General features: G+C 35.6%; 1 protein-coding gene across 6 annotated transcripts in view; it reads right to left on the minus strand.

Moving 5' to 3' along the window:
• Positions 1–27,869, minus strand: part of NF1 (neurofibromin 1) — a 248,161-nt gene that overhangs the window by 167,827 nt on the left and 52,465 nt on the right. For all 6 annotated transcript variants that reach the window (XM_049637864.1, XM_049637863.1, XM_049637858.1 and 3 more), the window contains exons 2-8: positions 27,325–27,468; positions 25,551–25,634; positions 22,073–22,263; positions 15,311–15,417; positions 8,044–8,111; positions 7,717–7,792; positions 6,858–7,015 (exon numbers count right to left, since the gene is read on the minus strand). In XM_049637864.1, the coding sequence (XP_049493821.1) occupies positions 6,858–7,015; positions 7,717–7,792; positions 8,044–8,111; positions 15,311–15,417; positions 22,073–22,263; positions 25,551–25,634; positions 27,325–27,468 (828 nt within the window). The remainder of the gene's footprint in view (positions 1–6,857; positions 7,016–7,716; positions 7,793–8,043; positions 8,112–15,310; positions 15,418–22,072; positions 22,264–25,550; positions 25,635–27,324; positions 27,469–27,869) is intronic.

Consider the following 27,869-nt stretch of genomic DNA (forward strand, 5'->3'; position numbering starts at 1 on the left):
GAGACAATATGCCAAGTTTCTAACATTTCAGATTTGTCTCATAAAATAGCCAACGATCAGCCTCTAAAAATCATATTCTAAAACCACATACTTGATATTTCCAATTTTTTATTTCAAAATTTAGGTAGTTGTCATCGCTGACATGTTTCTCAAATCCCCAGAATCAGAATCTGTTCTTCACTTTCTTGGTTGTATTATTTAAGAAATTTTTTTCTTTTACATTTATTTATTTTTGAGAAAGAGTGAGACAAAGCGTGAGCGGGGGAGGGGGAGAGAGAGAAGGAGACAGACTCTGAAGCAGGCTCCAGGCTCTGAGCAAGCGGTCAGCACAGAGCCTGACGCGGGGCTCAAACCCACGAACCATGAGATCATGACCTGAGCCGAAGTCGGACACTCAAGCGACTGAGCCACTCAGGTGCCCCTCTTGGTTGAATTATTAAAGGACTTAAGAAACAGTCCTTCCCAAACATGGTAGTTGACTTCTCAACCCTGAATTCAGCTGATCATATTCTCTTTCAAAATATTTCTAAATATTATACTACCTTAGTCATGGTCCATGCCAAACTGTCGATCCTTTTCTGAAACTCCAGACAATATTCAACCTTCAACCTTCAACCTTCTAAGGATATACCAATATTGCTCTACATTCTGTTCCTCACAAAAAGTTGTCCATTCTTGTGATCTCAAGCCCTCTTTGCAGCTCATCAATACATTTCTCCCTCTGCTCTTCTCCTAAATGAAAACCTCACATCTCCACTTACATGAATTCTCAAATATAACATGTCAAAAGCTGAACTGATCAAACAGCAGAATATATATTCTTCTCCAGTTCACATGAACAATATCCTCGATAGACCATATGTTAGGCTACAAGAAAGGTTTTAACAAATTTAAAGAGCTTGAAATCATATGAAATATTTTTTTCTGATCACAATGAAACTAGAAATTAACAGCAGAAAGAAAACTGGAAAGTTCACAGATATATGAAAATTAAACACCAATGATCAAAGAAAAAAAGCACAAATTAGAAAACATCTTGAAACAGATCAAAGTGAAAACACAACACACCAAAAATGGGATGCAGTGGAAGCAGCGCTAAGAGGAAAATTTATAGTTGGAAATGCTCACATTAAAAAGAAGAAAGCTCTCAGGGCATCTGGGTGGCTCAGTTAAACATCAGACTCCTGATTTCAGCTCAGGTCATGATCTCATGGTTTGTGAGTTCAAGCCCCGCATGGAATTCTCTCTCTCCTCTCTCTCTGCCCCTCCCCTGCTCACTCTCTCTCTCTCCCCCTCTCTAAAGAAATAATCTTTTTTTTTTTTTTTAATGTTGGTTCTTTGAATGGATCAAGAAATTTGAGAGACCTTTATCTAGACTGATTAAGAAAAAAGACTGAAGACCTAAATTACCAAAACTCAGAATTAAAAGTGAGAACGCTACTGTTTGTTTGCTTTTAAGTTTATTTATTTATTTTGAGAAAGAGAGAGAGTGCAAGCAGGGAAGGGCCAGAGAGAGGGAAAGACCGAATCCCATGTAGGCTCTGTGCTGTCAGTGCAGAGCCCGATGCAGGGCTCAAACTCATAAACCATAGATCATGACCTGAATGGGAGAAAACATGTGCAAATCATACATCTGATATGGGATTACAACATATAAACAACTCCAACAGCTGAAAAACAAAAAATAAACAGTTCAATTTAAAAATGGGCAAAGAACTTTAATAGACACCTTCTCCAAAGAAATACAAATGGCCAATAAGCTTATGAAAAGATGCTCAACATGGTTAGTCCATTAGAAAGATGAAAATCAGGGGGCCTGGCTGCTTCAGTCAGAAGAGCATCCAACTATTAATCTGGGGTCAGGAGTTCAAGCCCCACATTGAGTGTAGAGATTACTTACATAAACTTTTTTTAAAAACTTAAGAAAATGCAAATCAAAATCACAATGAAATACCACTGCACGCAAGAAATTTCTAGGATATAAGCAAAATGTGGTATACATACACACGCACACACACACACACACACACACACACACACACACGAATATTTACTCAGCCATAATAACTAATGAAATTCGGATAATGCTACAAAACATTATGTTAAATGACATAGGTCAGACATAAAAGGACAAATATTGTATGATTCCACTTATATGAGGTACCTAAAATAGGCAATTCCAAGAGACCAAAAGTAGAATAGAGGTTACTAGGGACTAATGAGGAGGAGGGGATGAGGAGTTATTGTTTAACATACAGAATCTAAGAGGACCATAAAAAGTTCACGAATAGATAATGGTGATGGTTGCAAAACAATGTGAGTGTACCTGATGCCATTTAATTGCACACTTAAAGACAGTTAAAAGGATAAATTTTGGGTTATTTTACCAGAATATAAATAAAATTTTTAAAAGCTAAACTATTTATTTTGACCTAGCTCCCACTTTAGACTTTCCTTTTATCAGCCAAAAACACTACTTTGCATATCTCACCTTTAACCCTAAACTTTGGACTTTTCCTCATTGCCTAAAGAATAAAGTTTAAACCCAAACTGGCTCACAGTATCTTCCAGATTATTCACATCTGCCTTTCATCCTCATTTCTTATCACTGCCTGCATGAATTTTCCATCTTCAAGGCTAAGCAACTTTTCTGAACATACCTTTAACATTTGTACACAATCCATTTTCTTGATCACCCTGGCCTGAACAACTCTGTATCTCTTTCTCTTTTCTAAGTTCTATTCTTATTTCAAGCTCAACTAAGGTTCCACACTCCTTCTCGCAGCACATATAGCCACATTATTCTCCTAGTGGACAGGTACTCTTTAAATGCAGCTCTTCACCCATAAAGAAATAACTGGGAATTCTAGGGAGACAGCAGTCTAAGCCATCCTTGACTCCCTCTGTCTTCCCTAATTCCTTCATTCCTTGGTTCCTGGGGATATAAATGTATTTCTCAGGCTCTCTTGCAGTTAAATATGGCCATGTGACTGAGTTCTACCCAATGGAATGTGAATGAAAGTGTGATGTTTCCAGGCCTGGCCCATCAAAATCCTCAGGATGATTTCCCATGTCTTCCCTTCTGGCTAGCAGAATAGAAGCAACTTCCATAGAAGCTATGTTTTAAAGATGGCAGTCTTTGCGGTGCAAGGTCCTAAGAAACCACAAAAAGGAGGGCCGTCCCACAGAGCTATTCAGATCAGCAGCTCATTAGCGCTTCATAAGTATAATAAAGTTCTATTGTGGCGAGCCATTATACTACCTTCCCTAATACAGTAAAAAAAACAATAAAATAGTAATAACAAAAATTATAAACTGAAAAACAGAACCACTTTGCATATAGTTTGCAGTCAACAATGTGTAAATAAAAGCCCAATCCAGTCTGCTAAGGGTTCTATTTGTTGTTTATTCTTTGCTTGCTTTATAATAAAGACCTAGGCGTGATTACCAACGATTAGGAGGAGTTCTGCCACACTAACAGAGCATACTGCTACTTGAGGGCCAGGGGAGCTCAGACAGCTAAACTAAGCATTTCTCCCAGCATATTCACAGGGGACTTTCAAGCCCCTACAGCAGTTCTCGAGAACTACAGATCAGTTGTTAAGTGCAGTTTTAAACATTTACATTAAATTCTGTACCCTAAAAAATGATATACATTCTACTCTGATGACCACAGGACACTTTTAAAGCAAATACGTACCACCATTTTCTAACCACAATTAAATTTTTTTAAATCTCAAAAAAAACTAACAATTTAGAACAATAAAACATTCTTCTAAATCAAATGTGGTATCATTCAGTAAGAGACTAATAGACAGTCTCATAAATTAATAAGAGACTAGTAAAAAAAAAGGGGGGGGGAATCAACAGACATGCAAAAGAAAACATGCAAATGACCTAGAAACAGAAATGATCCTGAACCTCACTAATGCAATGAATAAAATGAGATGCTCTTTTTTACCTCCTTAAAGACTGAAAAACAAGTAGTCCAGGTGAGGATGCAGAAAAACAGGCATTCTAATTCATATTGGTGAAAATGTGACATGGTATAAATATTGGGAAATGTAAATCTAAAAATATCTATTAAAAATTTTAAATTCAAATGTCCTTCACACAAAATCCCAGTTTTGGAATTCTAGTCTACAGAACTAAAAGTATCAGTTAACAAAAATATATGAACAAAGATATTTACTTAAGGATTAAATGTAAAGTCAAAAACCTGAAAAAAATCTAAGAATCCATCCATTCACCGTCAAATGGTTGAGTAAATGAGGCTCATCAGTGTAACAGAATATTATCCAACACTTAAAGGAATGTGTTAGATCTCTAACAACTATTTTGAGGAAGAGCCAAGATACACTCTAAGGTAAATAAAGCAAGCTGCAGAATGTGTATAAAATGATTTCATTTTGGGGCTCCTGACTGGCTCAGGCAGTGGAGCATGTGACTCTTGGTCTCAGGGTCATGAGTTCAAGCCCCACACTGGCTGTAGAGAGTACTTAAAGGGGAAAAAAAAATATATATATATATGTGTGTGTGTGTGTGTGTGTGTGTGTGTGTGTGTGTGTGAGATTTCATTTTAAAATATAATCACCAGTCTATGCATGTACGTGTATTTTCATTGGAATGTTTTTACGAGCAAGTAGATATGAATGGAAGGATACGTATCAACCAACCATTAACACTGGTTAGCTCATAACTAATATGCCCAGGAAAGAGAATACATTAAAAAATAATAATAATAATACATTTTTTTAATCCAGAAAGATTTTAAAAATCTAAACTTTTTAACCTAGAAACGTACTAAGAAATATATAAAAGCCAATTTCAAAAATCTCAGATGTTCCAGATACAAAAGCCACATATTACATGATTCCATTTGTATGAAATGTCCAGAAAAGGCAAATCCCATAGTGACAGCAGACTTGTGGTCGCCAGAAGCTAGGGTGAGAGAGGAATAAGAAGTGATTGCTAACAGGTATAAGGCTTCTTTCTGGGATGATAGAAATGTTCTGGTATTAGTGGTGATGGTTGCACAACTTTTTGTATATGCTAAAAACTACTGAATTGTAGGCTTTAAAAGAGTATATTTATGGTATGTGAATTTTATCTCAATAAAATGAATAAGTAAAATCTTGGGTAGGAGCAGTCTGACCAAAAAAGCTAAGAGACAAAAAGACAGAGATGACTACAGACAAATTTTAAATACCTAAACAGCAAAAACCAAATGAAACAAACAAAAAACCATAAACGAAGTTTAAAAAGAGAAATTAAGTAAAAGTGTACAGACAACACACAACTTACAGGGTGCCTGGGTGGCTCAGTCATTAAGTATCTGACTTTGGCTCAGGTCATGATATCATGGTTTGTGAGTTCAAGTCCCACATCAGGTGAGATCGAGCCCTGCTTCAGGTGAACACAAGCCCTGCTTTCTGGTGAGCCCTGCTTTCTCTCTCTCTCTCTCTCTCTCTCTCTCTCTCTCACTGACCCTCGCTCATTTGAGCCCTCTCTCTCTCTCTCTCTCTCTCAAAATAAAAAAACACCTTACAAATCAATAAAGAACAAACAATTCAATGGAAAATGAGAAAGTCATGTAAGATACACAAATAAAGCAAACATCTGCAAAGATGTAGCTGTGATTATTCAAATATAAATTCACTTAAAAGGAGTACTGAATTTATAGTAGCTTTTTACCTCTATTTTCCCAATAAACAGAAATCCCCCAAAACTACTCTTCGGACATGCTCCAAAACAACCTAGCATGAAAAATGGTGTCCTCCCAATGGAAAACTGAGGACACAGACCTAAGTGGAGTACCATAGCATCAAAGACTAAAGGATTACCGAAGTTCGCTTATTTAGCCACCTAATGCATAAGTTCCCTACCTGGTATTTCTACAAAGTATTGAATCATTCAGCTGATTCTGAACATCTACATCCACAGGCAAGTCATGTGGGAGCCCATTTTATGTTTACTCAGCTAAGAGTATTTCTCCCAAAGTGGCAAAAAACAAAAAATGTATTGCCAAAACTAATAAAATACGATTAACACCCTGCTCTATTTTTTAAAAATTACAAGAGCCCCTTAAAATTAGCAGTTCTTATAGTACCAATTTCATTACAGATGGCATATGTGGCATCCTACCTTCCTCGTAAAATGCTATGAAAACTGTTTGAAAATATCTAAAATGAATTATTAGACAATTTCATTAGCACCAAGTAGGTACACACCTAAGCACATGCAAATAACACAACACAAAACCGATGAACTCTAACAGGGCAACCCGTGCAATGATTATTAGAAAAACTATGTTTAACACTGACAGAAGTATCAGTCTTCTCTGGTAAAAAAATGGAACTAAAGAACTGTTGTATTTTATTTTTTTATTTTTTTCATGTTTATTTACTTTTGAGAAAGAGAGAGAGAGAGAGACAAAGTGTGAGCGGGTAAGGGTCATAGAGAGAGAGAGAGAAAGAGAGAAAGGGAGCGGGTGAGAGGCAGAGAGACAGGGAGCTGTCAGCACAGAGCCTGATGCTAGGCTCAAACTCACAGACTGTGAGATCATGACCTGAGCCACAGTCAGAAGTTTAACCAACTTAGCCACCAAGGCACCCCACTAAAGAACTGTCTTAAATTTTTAATTGAGTGGTATCATTTATCTTCCCTCCAAATAAATTTAGGTATGAGTATGTCTCTGTCAAGGCCAGTGAACAAAGAGACCTAAAATGATCATAATTAGAAACGGTCCCCTGAAATGCAGTGCTTACAGAATGCTAAGCCCAAAGCGATACATACACCTTAGTTAAAATAAGCTAGTTGACATCTGGACATAATAGAAATGATTTTGCCCTGCTCACCTTATTCATGTTGTTTTCATCAACCACATCCTTGGAGATATCCTGAATGATTTCTGGACACAAGATAAGGAGAATGATTTGCAGTGGCCAAACCGCTGCTTTACGCTTGGTGCTTTCAGCAAAACCATCCACCAAGTCAAACAGTTTTTCTGCACACTCTATGGGGAAATACAATTCAATGATATTACTAGATGAGAAGAAAATCTCTCGCATTAAATTAAAAGCCAGCACTAACCAAAAACCCAAATGCCACATTTTTAAAAGATAAACTTGGAAGTTCACATAAACAATTAAATTCATTCAGGGAAGCAGACAAGAAATATTACATTGTCTGTATTAGAAGAGCTATCTTGATCCACCCTAGAAAAGGTCAAATGGCCAAACTTGTGTTTAGTCTCAATGCGCAGGGCCTTACGCAAAGTGCGATGTACGCAAGAAACAAAGACTGGATGGCTTCCCAAAAGGAATCATCAAAGCTCTCCAGGAGTCTGTATTCTCTGCCTCACAGCTGTGTCTCAAGAATTCTAGGGAAGGATGTTACCACTTTATACACATCTCCCTAAATACAAAATAAAGCTTCAGCGCACAAAAAAAGGGCTTTCTCTATAAAGAAGAGCCATCAAATATTCTATCCACAACTCTAATTAGAGATTAGGGCTTCATTCCAAACCTTTTTTACTATTTGCTCAAAGGAAAGGAAAAGGATTGAAGGTCATTTTGAAATATAAGAGAAAAATACTATTTCCTATTTGATATCAGGGGACAAGATATAAAAGCACCTTAACAAAAATGACCTTGAAAGTGGTAGGTTTTTACCTCATAAGTAAGAGTTTAAAACATAAGTCACTCTTATCCTTACCAGCCATATCAGTCTGTGGAATCTGGTACAGCTTTGTAAATTCATCTGGATAATTTTCTACCCAGTTCCAAAATGCCTACAAATAACAAAACATATGTTTTTATATGAAAGCGGGGATATTTTCATGGTACAGTAAATAAAATGTCCTACAACCTCAATTATATTACAAACTCTTATTTCCTTCATAAGAATACTGCAACGCATTCCTCCTAAATATTAACGTGAAACTACCACTGAAGTCATGACTTTTGACTCAAAATAGTAAAGACAGCAACATTTACAACCAAAATTTAACAAAACTTTAATGTCAAGGAGGTCATAACTTACTTTTTCCAGGCTATTTATAACTGCTAACTGTGCAACCTTCTTTAGGGCTTTAAATTTAAATGCTGTTTCTGGAAAAAAAAATTTTTTTAATTAACTCTAAAATTAATTAGTTAACACAAATACAGTTCAGAGCTACTAGAAAAGAAAAACAAAAACAAAAACACCCAATACTCCTTTTACATACAAACTTTTGTTCCAGTATTTGTTTTTAGTATTCATTTATTTCTGAGAGAGAGAGCAAGCACATGCACATGAGGGGGAGGTATGGAGGGAGGTGAGGGAGGACAGAGGATCAGAAACCAGCTCTGTGCTGACAGCAGTGAGCCTGATGTGGGGCTCAAGCCCACAAACTGTGAGATCATGACCTGAGCTGAAGTCGGGCGCTTAACCAACTGAGACACCCAGGTGCCCCATGTTCCAGTATTATTTGTAAGCAATGTGAAGATAAAGACAATTAATATAAACCAAAAATGTCACTGGCTATGTCCACTGAAGACAAAATTCAATGAAAAGCAAATATGCCTTGAATTTCAAAGATTGCTTTTTTCTTTTGTTTTTAATAACCGATTAAGTATAAAACACGTGTCATTGTAGAAAATTCAAAAACTACACAACAATCTAAGGGGAATTTAAAATATCATCCATGCTTCTACCGTTCAGAATCACAGTTAACAGTCTGGTAAACTTTCTTCCATCCATTTTTGAGTGCATATGTAACACTAAAAGCTAAATCAAACCTGTTTTCTTCATTTCACATAGTATCCCAAATTTTTCCCGTATCGTTAATAATTCCTCATACATATATTTGACAATCTAAGTATGATAGTAACTATTACTTAACAGTTACAACGTGTCAGATATTTTCAATCTAATACACTTAATTCTTCCAAAATCTTAACATTTTCAGATATTACAGATGAGCAAATTGTGTTTCTGAGGTTACAGATCTAATAAATTATTGAATTGGGTTTCAAAGCCATAGTCTGTCTTTCAGGATATTTAAGTCGATGGGTAAAGTTATTTAAACGTTTTCCAATTATATGTTTAAGGTATTTCCAATACTGGGGCACCTGGGTAGCTCAGTCGGTTAAGTGTCTGACTCGAGGCTTGGTCATGACCCCAGGATCATGGGATTGAGCCAGCGTTAGGCCTCATGCTGAGCTTGGAGACTACTTGGGATTTTTCTCTCTCCCCCTCTGCTCCTTCCCCACTTGCACACACGCTCTCTTTCAAAAAAGAAAAAAATTAAAAATAAAAAAAAGATATTTCCAATATCTCACTAATAACACTTTTTTTTTTTTTAATTTGAGAGAGAGAGAGAGAGAGCACGAGCAGGGTAGAGGGGCAGAGGGAGAAACAGAATCCTAAGCAGGCTCCACACCCAGCAAGGAGCCCGTCACAGGGGCCCAAGTCCACGACCCCAGGATGGACCTGAGCTGAAACCAAGTCAGGCACCGAACCGACCGAGCCACCCAGGCACCCCAATAAACACTTTATGTCCAAATCTTTTCCATATTAATTTTTTTTTTTTTAGGATAAGATCTAGAAGTAGAACTGCCTGGTTGAGGAGATGAATATTTTTTAAGACTCTTGATAAATACTGCCAACCTGTCACTTGCACATCCTTTTCATCATTTAACATATTTGTTTTTATTTTGCTCAAGTGATTGTTCAAAATAGTAGACTGCATTTTTAAAATAAGACTAAACATTTCTCCATATGAATATCTTAGATACTTTCTCTTCCATCAAAATGTTGTCCACATCTACAAAAAGATTTATACAGGGAAAAGATGAGCCTTCTATAAACTATTTTACTGGTAACAGTCCCTTGGCAGAGAACTCCGCCTATGGACTTTGTTTTAATTGAGGTATAATTGACAAACAACATTATACTAGTTTTAGGTATACAACACAATGATCAGTATTTGTAGATACTGTAAAACGGTCACAACAAGTCTAGTTAACATCCCTCACCATACGTAGTTACACAATTTTTTTCTTGTGATGAGAACTTTTAAGGTCTACTCTCTTAGCAACCTTCAAATACGCAATTAACTACAGTCACCGTGCTGTACATTACATCCCCATGGCTTTTTATTTTATAACTGGAAGTTTGTACTTTTTGACCACCTTAAATCATTTTGCCCGTCACCCCAACCCTTTCCCCCACTTCTGGCAGCCACCAATCTTAATCTGTTCTCTGTATCTATGAATTTGGTTGTTTTTGGTTTTGTTTTGTTTTTAAAGATTCCACATATAATGAGACTGTATGGTATTTGTCTTTCTCTTAGCATAATTCCCTTAGGGTCCATTTGTGTTGTCACAAATGGTAAGATTTCCTTCTTTTTTATGGCTGAATAACATTCAATTTCAATATATATAATATATATATTCCACCTTATATATTATATGTGTAACATATATAAACATTTTTATATTTTATATACAAATATAAAAGCATATTTTATATTTTACATATTTATATATACAATATTTTATATAAACATATGTACATTTTAAATATATACACATATATATATATATATATATATATATATCTTCTTCATCAATTCATCAGTCAATGGATACTTAAGTTGTTTCTGTATCTATCTTCCCTAGTATAAGATAATAGTGCAATGAACATGGGGTGCATATATGTCCTCAAGTCAATGTTTTAATTTTCTTTGGATAAATAACCAGAAGCAGAATTGCTGGATCATATTGTAGTTCTACCTTGAACTTTCTGAGGCACCTCCATACTGTTTTGCATGGCAGCTGCACTGACTTCCCTTCCCACCCACAGTGTACAAGGATTTCCTCTTCACATCCTCACCAACACTTACTATTTCTTGTTGTTCTGATAAAAGCCATTCTAAGAGATGTGAGGAGATATCTCAGCGTGGTTTTGATTTGCATTTTCTTGATATTAGTGATGCTGAACATCCTTTCATGTACCTGTTAGCCACCTATACGTCTTCTTTACAAAAACATCTATTCAGGTCCTTGGCCCACTTTTTAATTACATTTTTTTGTTATTGAGTTGAATGAGTTCTTTACATATTTTGTATATTAACTTTTCCCAGTATACAATTTGCAAATATTTTTCTCCCATTCAGTCGGTTGCCTTTTCATTTTGTTGCTGTTTCCTTTGCTGTACAGAAGCTTGTAATCTGGTGTAGTCTCTCTTGTTTATTTTTGTTTTTGTTGCCCCTTATGGACTTTTAATGAAGGGACACAGGTACTTACCATATTTACATAAGTCTATTTCTAAGATAGAGATGAGTCTTCAAGTAATAAAACTGTGTATATAATTTAAATGTCGTATTTTTCTGGACTTGCGAGTGAGTGACTTACTCTCTAAGTCAGTTTTAAAATGCATCCCTCCAACTTTCTTTGCTCTTGCTCTCCTCTGATTTCCAGATGATGGCAGTAGACTTCACAGTACTCTTGAGCCTTTGTGCCTTCCAAGTTCGTTAACCTTACCTTTACGACAGCTTGAATGTGTTGTACACAGTAGTCTATTCTCAATTCCAATGTATATTTTTTAAAAATTTTTTTTTATGTTTACTTATTTTGAGAGAGAGAGAGAGAGAGAGAGAGAGAGAGTCAAAGTACAAATGGGGGAGGGGCAGAGAGAGAAGGCGACACAGAATCTGAAGCAGGCTCCAGGCTACGAACAGTCAGCAAAGAACCCGACGCGGGGCTCAAACTCACGAACTGTGAGATCATGACTTGAGCCGAAGTCGGCCGCTTAACTGACTGAGCCACCCAGGTGCCTCTGTATATGTCTTATTACTCTAGTTCTACAAGTTTCTGACTGGACAGCCTACCCACACCTCAAAGTCAATAAATGTCAATCTAAATTTGTCATTTTCCTGGCTACCTTCCATGCTGTCATCAACCTCTCCTCTCCTTTCTTGCTTTAATCAGCTTATTCTGTAATACTTGGTGATACTTCTCTTTAACCCCATGTATCTAAATTAATCACCAAATGCCAGGTGATGTATTTTATGTATTTTGTGTACTCGACTTCCCAAATACCATTATCAAATTGATCCCCACCCTATCCCATTCCATCCAGACCTGCATTACCTTCATTTCTCACTCACATTTCTTCCCCACTCATACGACCAAGTCCCAAAAGCTCATACAACCTTCTACCAAGGCATCCTGCAAATTTCAAGCAAAGTGGTATATCTAAAATAAAAGCTTGATCCCACCTTAAACCTTTTTTTCCATCATTTCCCATGGCCATTAAAATAAAGTCACATAATCCATAAGCACAATGGTGTAACACTTGGCTCCAGAAATGAGCAGATGTGAAATGAATCTAGCCCTGCCACTCACTAGCTGTCTGACCTTGGAAATGTTACTTAAGCCTCAATTTCCTCATCTACATAGGGGATGATAATACTATTTGCTTCATAGGGTCACCGTAAGCATTGATGACAAAAGGCATTAAACTGCATAGGATGATATGTGGCCCATGCTGAACATGGAATAAACATCACCATGCCTTTATTAATACGATCTGGCCTACTCTTACACCTCCCTATCTTGCGCTTTTCCTCTTAACAGCTCCCACCCCCAAACACATACCTCTTCCCTCATGTTATGCTCACCCTATTTGTGTTTGGCACCTTACTTTGCAAATACTTTGATAATGTATTTCCCTCATAAACCAGGTCAGGAACTCCATATAGACAGATGTTTTATTAATCTTTGTAAACCTAGCACTTAGCATGGTTTCTTGCACACAATTTCTCAACAAATGCTGTTGGAGTGAATTTAAAACACATTACTGGGGCGCCTGGGTGGCTCAGTCAGTTACGTAAGTGTCTGACTTCGGTTCTGGTCATGATCTCAAGGTTCATGGATTCGAGCCCCATGTCAGGCTCTGCGCTGACAGCTCAGAGCCTGTAGCCTGTAGCCTGTTTTGGATTCTGTGTCTCCATCTCTCTCTGCCCCTCCCCTGCTCGCACTCTCTCTCTCTCTCTCTCAAAAATAAACACTAAAAAAACTGAACCAAAAAAAATACCACATTACTAATTTTACTATTCATATTACAGGAAGTTTCCAGTCCTTTCACCATTGTCACCTAGAGCCATCTTTTGCTGCTTATTTAACACCGGTTGTTGTTTTTTTTATAGTTTACACATTTATCAGTTAAACCCTAAATTTATGTTCACGAGGGGGCTGTATTCCAATGGGGATGACTTACCACAATAAAAAGAGTCATTTATTCACACAATTAGTTTCTCTTATTTGAATATGGAGAACCATTTAAATTAATTATTACAGATTAAACATCTCTATGAAACCTGAGGTTTTAAACAAATACCTACTCCTGGACAACCAGATCTAGATTTCTTTTTTTAAAAAAATTTTTTCATAAAGTTTATTCATTTCTTTTGAGAGAAAGAATGCACGTGCACACACACAAGTGGGGGAAGGGCAGAGAGACTAAGAGGGAGAAAGGAGAGAGGGAGGGAGAAGGGAGAGGGAGAGGGAGGAGGGAGAGGGGGGAGGGGGAGGGAGAACGAACTCCAAGCAGGCTCCATGCTATCAGCACAGAGCCCCACTTGGGGCTTGAACTCACAAACCACGAGATCATGACCTGTGCCAAAGTTGGATACTTAACCGACTGAGCCACCCAGTTGTCCCCTAGATTATTTCTGAAATGTCCCTAAACAGTTATAAAAAACCACAAAACCACATATACTTCTGAAATTTTATATGGAAAGAAAATCTCTAAATTTTATCATCTTTAACTTCTTAATGCTTACTGATAGATACTAAGATCTTAAAATTTCAACTGTGAATTGATTTGTGGTTTATTATAGTCTAAAACAACTGCTATCCACTTAACATAAAAGCTAAAATGATCCATTTTTCTTTCTTTATTAAAGTTACTGAAAGTGATTTAATTGTTGCTTGGTTTTATAATAGTAATGACCTAAAATTGGTAATAGAGATAGAACAGAGCCTTACAGTATTGATCTATATAGATATAGCCTTTTTAAATCTCTGGTGAACCAGTTATTGAGTTTAAAACAAATGTTAAGAAAACTATCACTGGGGCGCCTAGGTGGCTCAGTGGTTTGAGCACCCAACTTTCGCTCAGGTCTTGATCTCAGTTCATGGGTTGGAGTCCCACATCAGGCTCTGTGCTGATGGCTCAGAGCCCGGACCCTGCTTCAGATTCTGTGTCTCCCTCTCTCTCTGCCCCTCCCCAACTTGTGCTCTCTGTCTCTCAAAAAAAAAAAAAAAAAAGAAAAAATTATAAGCAAAGTGTTTTGATAATGACACTGCAGAACTGCTGAGGTTTTCAAAGTTAATATAACTAAATCTTCTTTTATGTCAGACACTAGAAACATTTTTCATAATTCCTTAATACACAAAGTAAAATTAAAAAGTTGAATCATATACTATAAAGTTTTGCATTTAAATTAGACAGGATTCAATATCACAGAAAACTAAAAACAAGTTGTGTGAAATGAATTTAGGTATTTATACTCAGTTTATTAATAATGCTCATTGATATTTGATTTATATTAACTTTCAGGTTTCCCACAAAAATTCTCTCAATTCCTTGTGACTGTTTATTTTCATCAACATAATCACACAAAGCATTGCCCAAAGCTTCAAAATCACATATTAAGTATTGTGATATCCCCATGGATATAACTTCAGATGTAATCCTGAGGGACTATAACTGAAATGCACAAGGAAGCAAAAGGCACTGGAAAGATAAGAGACTTGATAGTGCTATAAAGTCAGAAAGTCATTAAAAGATCTGAAAACACAAATGTCAGAAATGAGATTCCTGACGCAATTCTTCCTCTTGTCATAAGATCACAATCTTCTGGTTCCATTCTGTAATGACACTTTGATATCCTGCTAAACTACCTGCTTTTAGCACTATAACAGCTAAACAGGTAATTTCGATAACCTATGGCTATCCTTAAGTAATGAAATTCTAGAAAAATTAAGTAACAGCACCTTTATGCTCTCTTTGTTAAAGCAAAAATTATGGTTGAACAAAACTTTCCATTGCCAAGAATTAAGATACGCATTGTTTTTTGTTTTCAAAGGCTCAAAAATTTTTGAACCATTAAGCATTATTGTCCATTTCACAAGGATATGTGCAGTATCAAATCCACTTTGATGTTCCAGTTCAACACAGTTAGTACAAAAAACCTGTACATTCAAAACACTGGCTTTTCACCGACAGTGTTTAGTTTCAGATATACATCTACACTTACCCTTTAGGAGTCGTTTTAATTTTGCACAATCCACATTGATATACTGTAACAATTCTATATCATGAACATCAACATTGTCTTCTGAACAAACAGTCAATTCCTGTAACCTGAAAAGTAAAAACCAAAAATAATTTATCTTAAGGAAAGTCTAAAATTCTGAACTGAACAGATTCTTCTCACCCCAATGATAAATTTGTAAGAGAAAATAAACATACAAAAATAAGACAACAAATAGTTATTTTTTTTTTAATGTTTAGTTATTTTTGAGAGAGAGAGAGACAGAGCGTGAGCAGGGACAGGGCAGAGAGAGAGGGAGACAGAACTGGAAGCAGGCTCCAGGCTCTAAGCTGTCAGCACAGAACCCGATGCGGGGTTCAAACCCACAAGCCATGAAATCATGACCTGAGCTGAAGTCAGACATCAACCAACTGAGCCACCCAGGCACCCCAACATTAAATATTTCTTATATAATTTAAAGGTACATAATTAATTCAAGGGATATGATGAAAGAAACCATAGGCTTCACTGTGTATATACCAAACCAAATCACCACATTGTATACCTTAAATACATATAATTTTTATTTTTAAAAAAATCATAGCATGTGGATAACTGGTGAAGCAAAGATGCCTAGGTATTTGAAATACTATTCTCTGTGTTAGGTGTATTTTTGAAATTTTTCTTTAACAAAAATTTTTTAATTCAAATTTTAAATTATAAAATAAATTTTATTAACTTCTGATCACATCAGCTAAACTTCAGAAACATGGGCACTATCAACAATAGCGAAATATGTAGAGCCCAAATGTCCATCAATGGATGAACGGATAAAGAAGATGTGGTGTGTGTGTGTATATACATATACATATATATATATATATATATATATATATATATATACATATATATATATGTGTGTGTATATATATATGTGTGTGTATATATATGTGTGTATATATATATATATGTATACACACACACACACATATATATATATACACATACATACATACAACAGAGTATTACTCAGCAATCATAATGAAATCTTGCCATTCACAACTACGTGGATGGAACTAGAGGGTATTACGCTAAGTGAAATTTGTCAGAGAAAGACAAATATCATATGACTTCACTCATATGAGGACTTTAAGAGACAGAACAGATGAACATAAGGGAAGGGAAACAAAAATAACATAAAAACTGGGAGGGGGAAAAAACAGAAGAGACTCATAAATACGGAGAACATATAGAGGGTTACTGGAGGGGTTGTGGGAGGGGGATGAGCTAAATGGGTAAGGGGCATTAAGGAATCTACTCCTGAAATCATTGTTGCACTATATGCTAACTACCTTGGATATAAATTTTAAAAAAATAAATTAAAATTTTAAAAAAGAAACATGAATGATATTTTATCTACATTTATAAGATACATTTACTTTGTATTGAAAAAATGAGTAAGCCTTTAGTCCTTGCAATTTTCACAATCTGTGTATTTATGTGATTATTTGATTAATGTCCTTCCTTCACGAACTTATTCCTATAAAGGCAAGAATCTTTCTAAACCCCCAAAATTTCCCTTAAATATGAAGTTATCACAAATGTAGAAAAATTTAACACTCAACAAATATAGATATTTTTAAACTGATAAAAAAATTCACATAAGTCTTAATAAAAATTTCTCCTCCATTTTTCACTAACAACCATAGAAGTCAGCTTTTCAAAAGCTGACATTGTCAATCTATTGAATTGTGCTCCCTAATGAGGCATATTCATTATTTCAATTAATAGATATCAAAATGTAAGCAGATAAATGGAATTACTAATGTTTGTAACTGCAGGGAGATGGTGAAAAAGCACAAATACTACAAAATCTTATTTATAATATTAACTGGGATTGTAACCATTTTAATGCAATCTTAAACTGGCATTACTCACCATACTAAACCTTCAGTTGCTAAATATAAAATCAATCGATTCCTTCCTTCGCAAATTCCTCTTCCACTCACTTTAGTCTGCGGATGTATAGCTAACATTAAAACTATTCCAAGCACTTACACTAACGCTCTTCATATCATCAGGGTGAGAAAAGCTTAGCAGTTCACACTGGGAATAAGAGGGTCCTCAATACTGATTTACATGCTAAAAATTCCATGGCTGCTGCAAAGAGTCTAGGAAATATGGAATAGGATTCCTTAGGAAACACAAATTAATAAATCAGCAACACCAACTTTTGAAAAGCTGACTCTTGTGGTTATTTGTGAAAAATGGAAGAAAAGTTTAATTCTTTATACAGCCCAGTATTTCCATAGGAAAGGGGTGTTTTCTGAAGCTTAATTGTCATTTCTGAAACACAGAAATCAAAGGGTAGTTTGAGCAAAAGAAGCGAAATGGAAAACTTACCATTAAAGCATCCAGAAAGACCAGATAAACTGAATAACAACAAAAAGATATTTAAAGTATATAGAAATAAAAGAGGGACACCTGGGTATCTCAGTCAGATAAGCATCCAACTTTGGCTCAGGTCATGACCTCACAGTTCTGGAGTTCAAGCTGACAGCTTGGAGTCTGGAGCCTGCTTCAGATTCGGTGTCTCCCTTGCTCTTTGCCCCTCCCCCACTCATGTTCTCGTTCTCTCTCTCTCTCTTTCTCTCTCTCTCAAAAACAAGTAAATTTTAAAAATTTAAAATAGGGGCCCCTGGTGGCTCAGTTAGTTAAGCGTCCAATTTCGGCTCAGGTCATTAACCCAGGGTTCATGGGTTCCAGCCTCGTATCAAGCTCTATGCTGACAACTCAGAGCCTGGAGCCTGCTTCAGATTCTGTCTCCCTCTCTCTGCCCTTCTCCCACTCATGCTGTCTCTCTCTCTCTCTCTCTCTCTCTCTCTCTCAAAAATAAACATAAAAATTTAAAAAAATATATAAATTAAATATATAGAAATTAATGAAAACAACCCCCCCCCACCCCAACCACCACCCATCCACCCAGGTCCAGAAATGAAGAGGAAAATGAAAACCAGAGATGATTTTGAAGACATGGTCTTATCTTGCAACAAAGGAAGCACAAAGGTGGGTAGGCTTTTTCCTCTCCTTACCCTAGGGGTTTTGGTCTAACATCTACATGGGACTGAATACAAAATCTTATACCTTAATAGTGCAGGGAGTAGAACTGGGGTCCTGGAAAAAACAAAAGACTAGCAAGAACTATGCACTTCCTTAAAAGAAGGTTGCACAGAGAGAGTCAAAGAATGAAGGAAGGGTGGAAGGGGAAAAAAAAAAAAAAAAAATCTACCAGCACAAGATGTCTATCTGCTCTGGCTAAGTTTTGGGTAGGGGAAAAAGTCACCCAGGGCTGTTACCTGATAAGGGTTTGAGGTCCACATTTATACTATCAATACAATCCAGGGATGAGAAATTAACCAAAAAAATAAGTCCAGAGCTGGGTACTTGGCAAAAACAAATGTAAATGCAAAAACCATCACTAGGACACTCCCACAGCTCCAGGCTGCAAGAGATCCCCAAAGAAAATAGAGATGTGCACTAAAGATGACTTTGCAATCCAAGTTCACAAAAGAGAGAGGAAACCATTCACTGTGAATGAGAGTCGGCACATACAAGCATTATGAGATCAATCTTAAGAGAATATAAAATAAGTATGTTTTAAGTTATTATAGTCATATAAGAAATTTAAAATTATTAAGAAGAATAAGAAACCATAAAAAAAAAGATTTGTAAAAGAATCAAATAGAACTTTATTTATTTATTTATTTATTATTATTTTTTTTTAATGTTTGTTTATTTTTGAGACAGAGAGAGACAGAGCATGAACGGGGGAGGGTCAGAGAGAGAGGGAGACACAGAATTTGAAACAGGCTCCAGGCTCTGAGCCGTCAGAACAGAGCCCGACGCAGGGCTCAAACTCACGGACCGTGAGATCATGACCTGAGCCGAAGTCGGACGCCCAACCGACTGAGCCACCCAGGCGCCCCAAATAGAACTTTTAAAATCACTGAGTCTTGAGGTGCCTAGGTGGTTCAGTCAGTTAAGCATCTGACTGCAGCTCAGGTCATGATCTCACAGTTCGTGAGTTTGAGCCCCACGTCAGACTCTCTGCTATGAGCACAGTGCCCGCTTTGTATCCTCTGTCCCCCCCACCCACCCACTCCTTCCCCACTCACTCTCTCTCCCTAAATAAATAAACTTTAAAAAAAATCACTGAGTCTTCTGCTTCTGGTGGTTTGTCAAATCAGATATTCCACAGGACCCTCCCACTACAAAACAATTAGATCTATTACGAGTGTGCAACAATTCTGTGGAGAAAGCAGCTGATCTTCTACATCAAAGAGTATTATGAGCCACAGAACATGTATATACTTCAGCAGAATAATAAACTTAAGATCTGTAGTCCATATTCCCCTAAAAAAAATCAAAGGACAGAAATATCAAAAGCTAGGGGCACCTGGGTAGCTCAGTTGGTTAAGGGTCCAGACTCAATTTCAGCTCAGGTCATGATCTAAAGCCCTGCATCACGCCCTGCACTGACAGTGAGGAGCCTGCTGGGGATTCTCTCTCTCCTTCTCTCTCTGCCTCTCCTCTCCTCCACTCTTTCACACTCTCTCAAAACAAATAAACAAACATTAAAAAAAAGAAAAAAGAAATATCAAAAGCTAATGTTAAGCCTAAAAGAGAAACATCTGTGGACAGGCAGAATAGTCAAACAAATGTTCATGATATTGGTCCATTTAATTTATATGACATATAAACTCAATCTTCAGAAAGAAACTGCCATTCTAGTCACTTGCGTATTTTAAGCCACCTAATGCTATGACAGCAATGTCATAAGATATCTGTATCTAAATTAAACCATCAGAATGGTCTTTTAGGTGAGTGGTCTTCTAACAAGATCATCTCCTATGTCTGGCACAAGCTAAATTAAACAGCAAACGCAGTCGTCTGAAACATGTATTTCACAGATCCCATTTCTGAGCAGTCTGCCCCCTGAAAGCTAAAGAAACTGGCTTATTTTGGAGACATTTAACTTCTCTTCTGGAAACTGTGAACTAGGTTTGGAAAATACACAAAAGCATATTTACATGTGTTACATATTTACATGTGCTAATGCTGCAAAATCCTATAAAATGAAACCTTTGGGTGACTAGAAAATTTCTCAACTTTTTAAAAGGTGGCATATTTGCTGTGCTTTATAAAGCAACGCATACTTGGATATGCTAAAAACATTTTATTCTTTTGATAATTTTCTACCTTCAATGTAAGATTATTTCAAATAATAAGCTGGTACAGTCATCATTTAAACAAAGAAGGGGTTTTGTTTTTTGTCTTTTACAATTTCACACCACCTATTCCCTAGGCGTCAGTTACCTTGCTACTTCATCTAGTTTAATATTACTCAGAATATAAAATGTTACCACTCAAAAAATTTCATGAAGACAATTTTCTATTGAATAAACATTACCTAATATTATCAATCTTATTACACCACACCATTGAACAAAATTTTAATTTTCTTTGCACCAGTTCTGAAGAGGGACTGAAGAATATTATGGCCTAGCATCATGACTATAAAAATGTTGTATTTCTTAAAAAGATGGCAAGATTTTGAAGTTAGCCAAGTCCTCAAAACACTACAGCACAAATTTTCTAATTATGATGTATGTTCTCATTCACACCTGTTGGAAAACAACGGAACAATGACCAAAGCTGACTAATGGAAGCCTGCTGTTCACACAACACAGACAAGTCAAAAGATAAAAGATGTACCAGTAAACAAAGAATAAACAAACATAATTAAGGACCCATTTGACTGTACTTGTATATGACAGGCAAATCATTGGTAAGAAAGCAAGTTCCAGAATTACCTGCTACCATCAGTTATAATTCTAGTCCATAGAGCACCATCTATACACTAATTTCTTCCCATCTATAGCATATCACATAGTGATTTTTATCAGTAAAAGCTTAAATAATATTTATCATATAAACTTGAAGCAAAACAGTAAAAATATGGTTAAAATGGAAGTTTAGAGTAGCAGTCTAATATAACGAACCTAATAGACTCTGACCAGTCTGACTTAAAAATTTTGGGTCCTCCGTGGTTTGACATACCGCCTTGATAAATTCTTTGGGTATTAGTTGCTTATCTGTAAACTGGGGGAAGTATCACCTACATTTCACAGATACTATGAGAATAAAACAGCACATTTGCTGTAAATACTAAAAAAAAAAAAAAAAAAAAAAAAAAAGGAGCTTTTACAATTCATACACTTAGAACACAGTCCACTTTCTGGAGAAGTCTACTTTGCAAATTACTTACTTCCTTGTGCTTCCATATTGCTAGGTTTTGTTTTCATTTGGTAACTTAGAATCTTGTGATAAAGAACAGAGCTGGGAGGTCACTGGAATTCTGACTACTCTTATCAGTTATTCTATCTGATTAGCTAATTCCATTTAAAGGAACAAAATGTTAGAAAGGCCAACCAAAACCTCATACCTAGTGTTAAAAACAAAAACCTAATTATGGGTGATGTATCATCCTAAAATTTGGACTTTCAACCCCCTAACAGTACTCACAATTGTACACATCAATATCACAATGTTGCACAATAAAACTTTCAAAGAAATCAATGCATAAAATTTATACAAAAGCCCAAGTCAAATTCATTTCTGTCAACTTTTTGTTTTTATGCAGACAAAAGAAAACTTCTAAAAGTTTATTACTTGCAACAGTCCTATGTAGATTTACACACTAACCTGGTAGAGATGCGACTAAACACTGCGTTGAAGTTGTTGCAGCTGAGAGAAAATAAAACCCCAGATGCAGAATTCCGAAGTTCAGCTGCATGTTGGTTTCCTTCACGACAGGTGTGAAGAAAATGGCAGATTTCTGGCAGCAACTGTTTGACCAGCATCGTTTCATCTAATCGCATTGTGTCCTTTGGTTGCTAAAATAGAAATAATCACATAATTCTATAACTTTCTTAAATTTACATGTAAAGATTCTCTGCTATGAAAATTTTCAAGCATACATTAGACTTGAAATACAATAGTGGACAATGATATATTCATACCGTGGTTCAATACAATAATACATTCATCACCTAGATTCAACAATTGTTAATATTTCATCGTGTTTGCTGTATCCACCTATAGTTAGTCTAATAAAGAGAATGGTTCCATCTTTGACCTCTGAGTCACAATAAAGGCTCCCATCCATCCTCCCCAGCATCATCCCCCACACCACCACCACCACTAGTCCTGTTTGTTCCCTGTTCACCAATTCCCTACATAATAAGCCTTCCCACTCCTGGGAATCCCAAGTTTATTGTGAGTTCTAAAAAAACTTTATTCATATTCATTTTTGAGTGCATTGTGTCATCTGTCTCAAATCGAAATACATTCCTGGATGGGCAATCACACCTGCCTTTTAGAGGACTGCCTAAAACACATAGATATGTACTTATTACAAATAATTTTATTTTGGTTGAGCCATTTCAAAGTAAGTTACAAACATTTTAACACTTCGTCCATAGGTACCTTAGCATCTCTCAAAAATAAGGACATTCTCCAATATAACTTCAATACAATCACATCAAAGAACAAAAATACAAAAACAAAAATAAAAAACAATTCCCCTTGTATCAGCTAATACCCAATCTATATTCAAATTTCCCCAACTGCCCCCAAAATGTCTTTCACAGCTTCTTTTTAATTTAGTCAGGACCCAAAAAAGGTTCAGATGATTGCAGCATGATTCCTTTACTCTCTTTATTCTAAAACAATCTCTCCCCACCACACATTCCTTATACTTCATTTTTACTTTCCATAACATTGATTTAAGAAAATGGGCCTTAGAAAATGTTCCATATTGTTGATTCGATTATTTCTTAGTAGTGTGCCTTGTCTTTCTAGTTACTGTATTTTCTGTAGCTGGGACCTAAATCTAATAGTCTGATTAGATTCAGATTAAACAGTCAGGTAATTCAGTAAAGTACATATTGTATCAAATCAGGGGCACATAATGCCAGGTGGTCCCAATATTAATGACACACCAAGCTTGATAATTTTGGTGTTAACACCAAGATCTCTACTTTATAAAGGAAATGTCTATAATTAGCAAAATAACCAATAGAGAAGCTATCCTGCAGATATACTGTTCCGTATCGCCTAACAGCTAATATTCATGTAAGAATGACAATTTTGATACAGCAAGCATGATGACCAAGAGCAAAATTTTGGACAACTGTGTGCTATGCTTGATTCTGTAATTGTAATCCAAGTGTTTTCAGATGTAAACACTGAAAAATATGGACAGCAAATAAAGAGACATCATAAAACCCTGCAAAATTCAAGTGGCGACGCCTATATCTTATAGGCCAATCAAACAAGAGAAATGTTGAAACTCCAATTAATAAACAAGTAATAATTACAGAAGTATGCAATCTTTTGAATAATGGTCATACATGTAGGAACAAAGATTCCTCAAATTCTACAAAATTTTACTCATATGATTTTCGTAAATATTTGATCATTTTCATTCAGTTATTTCAACTACTTATATGATAAACATGCACTTGTAGGCTGTTCTTCTTAAACTACCTCAACTTACTTCAATCTAAAAATGAAAATCAACAGACAACTATAAAATTATTGAAGGCAATTCCGAAAAACGCAACTGTTCAATGATATGAATAGCATTGTTTTTTAATTGTAAATTCAATGAAAAAAATTTATACATTTTCAATAGAACAAAATAACATATATTTTATGTATTATATAAGTTATACCATGCCCATTTATTAGAGTTTCAGTTAGGCGATCTCCAAAGAGTATCAATTAAACAAGAGCCAATAACAGCAGTAATCATTCTCCAAAACACATTGACCATTACCTCTCAGTTATAAAGGTTAACAGAGAAGAGCTATGGGACCTCCATTCAAACACGGATATGGCTCATATACTGGTATTTACAATCAAAAAGCAACAAGACAAATACAGAGAACTGATTCAGGGTAAGTTTAAACTGTCCATCTTCACAATTACATCATCCTATTTAACAGTGCTTCTGCTCTTTCACTCCATTTTACAAATGAACCACAGCACACCACAAATTAATAGAAAGCACCAAGCTAAAAACAGAACTAGCGTACCCTCAATTTAAGTAGAAAACTTATTAACACTGTCTGACAATTTTGGAATACGGTCAAGGGTCAACAAAAGTTTAAAACATTATGCTGAGGTCTGGTGGCCTATAGTGTTAAACATGTCTCTTTTCTCAGGATGTACAGTGGAATGAATGTAATTATTTTTCCAACTCCATACTCTACCCCTTCCTCCAACACTGCTGACCATTCCCTCTCTTCTCAACCACACAATCAGTCCTCATCTCCAAGTCCCTCCCAACAAGGTTTACCACAGAAAACTGTAGCATGTAGAATACAGAAGCAATTCTGAATAAAGGCAAAAGATGTGCCAAAGAAGAGAGAATATAAAAATTTAAACTCTAATATTTAGTGAACAGACATTTAAAATGAAGGTAGCTCCTACCATGTTCCGGTAAGAATTAAGGCTGCTGAAGTACAGAAACACCTTGCTTTATACAACGAAAATATTCTTGACAAATTCTAATTAAGTCATGGTTGAAACATAATGAGGTAACTATTCAGAAGAAACCGAAGAAAGAACTGTTTTGTACTCAACGACTCCTCCCCATATCTAGTTTGTATGTTCATATGTACATATAACAAGTGTTCTTCAGGTAGGATCTATCAGCAATAGTTATAATTTTTTAAAGTCTCCTTTTATATAGATTTGAAAAGTAAAGCCCTAAAATCAGATAAAATACTAAAACGGGGAAAGAGACAAGGTTCCTCCTGGTCTTCCTGTCACATTTTTTCACAGCTAACCAATGCTGCAGGCCTAACAATATCTGGAGAAATTAAGTGAGTCAAATGGTGGCTTTTTTCATAACCTCCTCTAAAAAACCTGAAACAGATATGTGGCTCAAGCTTAACACTTTATAAATAAACTTAGTATCTATTTACAAAAGATAAGAAAATAAGTTTCTCTTGAAAACTTGTCTGCACTCTGTTAACTCTGTTAACAAAATTCGTATTCATATGTCTTAGGCAAAAAAAAATCCATAGGACTTTTCTTGTCCGTATACATTGTGGTACATCGGATCATTCTCAAAACTGAATTCACAAAATCTGCCTATTTTAGATTTACTTACCCCAGCAAGACATTTTTCCAGTGTATCCAATATAATCAACTGAGAGAGATATAAATTTTTTTCAGCAGCTTCTCCAAATATTCTCTAAAAGAAAAGATATTCACAACACTAAAAGTTGGCTATTGTTCCCTACTACAAATCAGCACATATCTGAAAAGGGACAAAGGATTAAGAAAAAAAGAAATCATGTTTTCCATTTTACCTCCCAGATTAGACTGTATTTAAATCTATTATTTCTATTTTATCTTAATGCTCAAAGTATATTCCCAGGCAAATGAAAATGCTGGCGTTTATTACAGTCTGTCATCAGTGTTGTAACAGTAAAAGAAAATAACTTTTGCTTATACTTTAAAAATACATAGGATTTAGAAATACATATAGATCTGAGCCAGAATCTTGAATTGAACATTTAACTTCAATGCCACAAGATAATCAAAGTCTAAATTCTTACAGGAACAAAATACTATAATACCAATTACAGTGAATTTTAGGCATTCACTATCCTTAAATTTAATACTATGCTATTTACCAACAAGAAACTATGGTTTCCAAAAGTCAGTTTATTCAGTAAGCACTAAATGAATGCCAATATCACAATACTGCTTTTGTTTTTGTTTTTGAAAAGAAGGTTCCAAATATTCAAATATTTTCATCTAACTGGGAACACAGCCACATATTTATATAAGGAACATCCTATCACCACGCCCCACACACTGCAACAGAAGAGATCCACAAAATCTTAAATGTATTTCTGAAATTCACTTTACGTGTTCCTAAGAGGTTCTGCTTTCTTCAGAAAATCTTAATTTTTTCTATAAAGAAAAAATTTCTTTGTATGGCAAATGACTGCTCACACCTCCAGTTTATCAGTTTTCTAAGTTTAGGGCATTGTCTAACCAAGTTTTTAAAAAGAAAACAAACCAAAGATGATGTGACTATAAAAATGGGACTGAGTCTCACAATCTACAACCAGAAGTCAGTCTCAATGCTCAATACAAACAATATAAATTGTGGTTTATAAGTGCTAAAGACAGGAAAAGCAGTTTAGAATTAATCAAGAAACACCCAGATCGGTTGTTTTGCACTGAGTATGAAGGAGGTTTTAGACAGGAATTGACAGAGAAGACGGATCACCTGCGAGATATAGGAGAAATATATACTGGAATAACTTGAAGCCTAGGGAATGTAAATCGATTTTATAAAACAGGAAAAAAGGCAACTGGGAGCTTGTGACAGTGGAATTACTTGATGAAATGACTATTTGAGGAAAATCATTTCAACAATGGGATCTTGAACTACTATAGAATTTGTCACAGGTTACAGGAGGAAGGAAATAAAACAATATCTTCATAAGAGCAATCTCACATTTTATCACTACAAGGTCATATTTATCATCTACTTAGGACTAGGGCAACCTGAGAAGTAAATATTCAAAGAAGAAACTAAAAAAAATATTTTAAAAGATTACTCCATGATCAATTCATATACAACCTACAGTCTACAGGAAATCTTAATTCCCCCCCACCAAAAAAAAAAAAAAAAATAGAAAAGAAGATAGGGTCACAAATAAGAGAAGGATCTAAGAGAAAGAATCAAAAACTAAAATGAAAGTTAAAAGGTTACCTGTGCTCACCCACAAAATACAATGGTGAATGTTTATATCCGGAGTCCACAGAAAAGGACTTTCCATACTTCAAAATATGCTGCTCCAAATCTTTAAATCAAAAACAAACCAAAACAAATTCCCCCACAAAACAATAGCCCAAATACTCACCATATTGTTAACATTCTTTAAGATAGTGGTGAGGCCGCTGATAACCAAAGAAAACTTGTATTTGGAAATATTAATAAGACATTCCTTGTTGTGTTCAGTACTGACTTTGGTATGCGTGTTCTGCTGTCCTGTTTTTATTGGAAGCTAAGGGAAAAAGAAAATGTTAGCTTACACATGAAAAGGACTAAAAAGAACTATTTCTCACTGAAAATCATGAGGTTTGAGGAAAATTCTTATCAGTCACGGTTACCTACATTTGTATCTCAAACTCCAATTTTCAATACAGATTAGCATTTGTAGCAAATCTACAACTCTCTTGAAATTTCAATTTTTGTAGCTTTCCGTCTGGAAATTGTAAATCTCTACCTACAAAATTAAAACTTTACCCAGCATTACATAGGAGAGATGACTCACAGAAATAGAGCTATTTCCTTGTAGCTAAAAATTATTTCAGAGAATGCATACAATCCTTTCCCTTAAACACTGAACTCTTAAAACAACAGACCAAGAAAATCTATGCCCCAGACCTCTAATCAATTAATGGG

The sequence above is a fragment of the Panthera uncia genome, chromosome E1 (genome assembly GCF_023721935.1).
Source record: "Panthera uncia isolate 11264 chromosome E1, Puncia_PCG_1.0, whole genome shotgun sequence".
Taxonomy (NCBI): domain Eukaryota; kingdom Metazoa; phylum Chordata; class Mammalia; order Carnivora; family Felidae; genus Panthera; species Panthera uncia.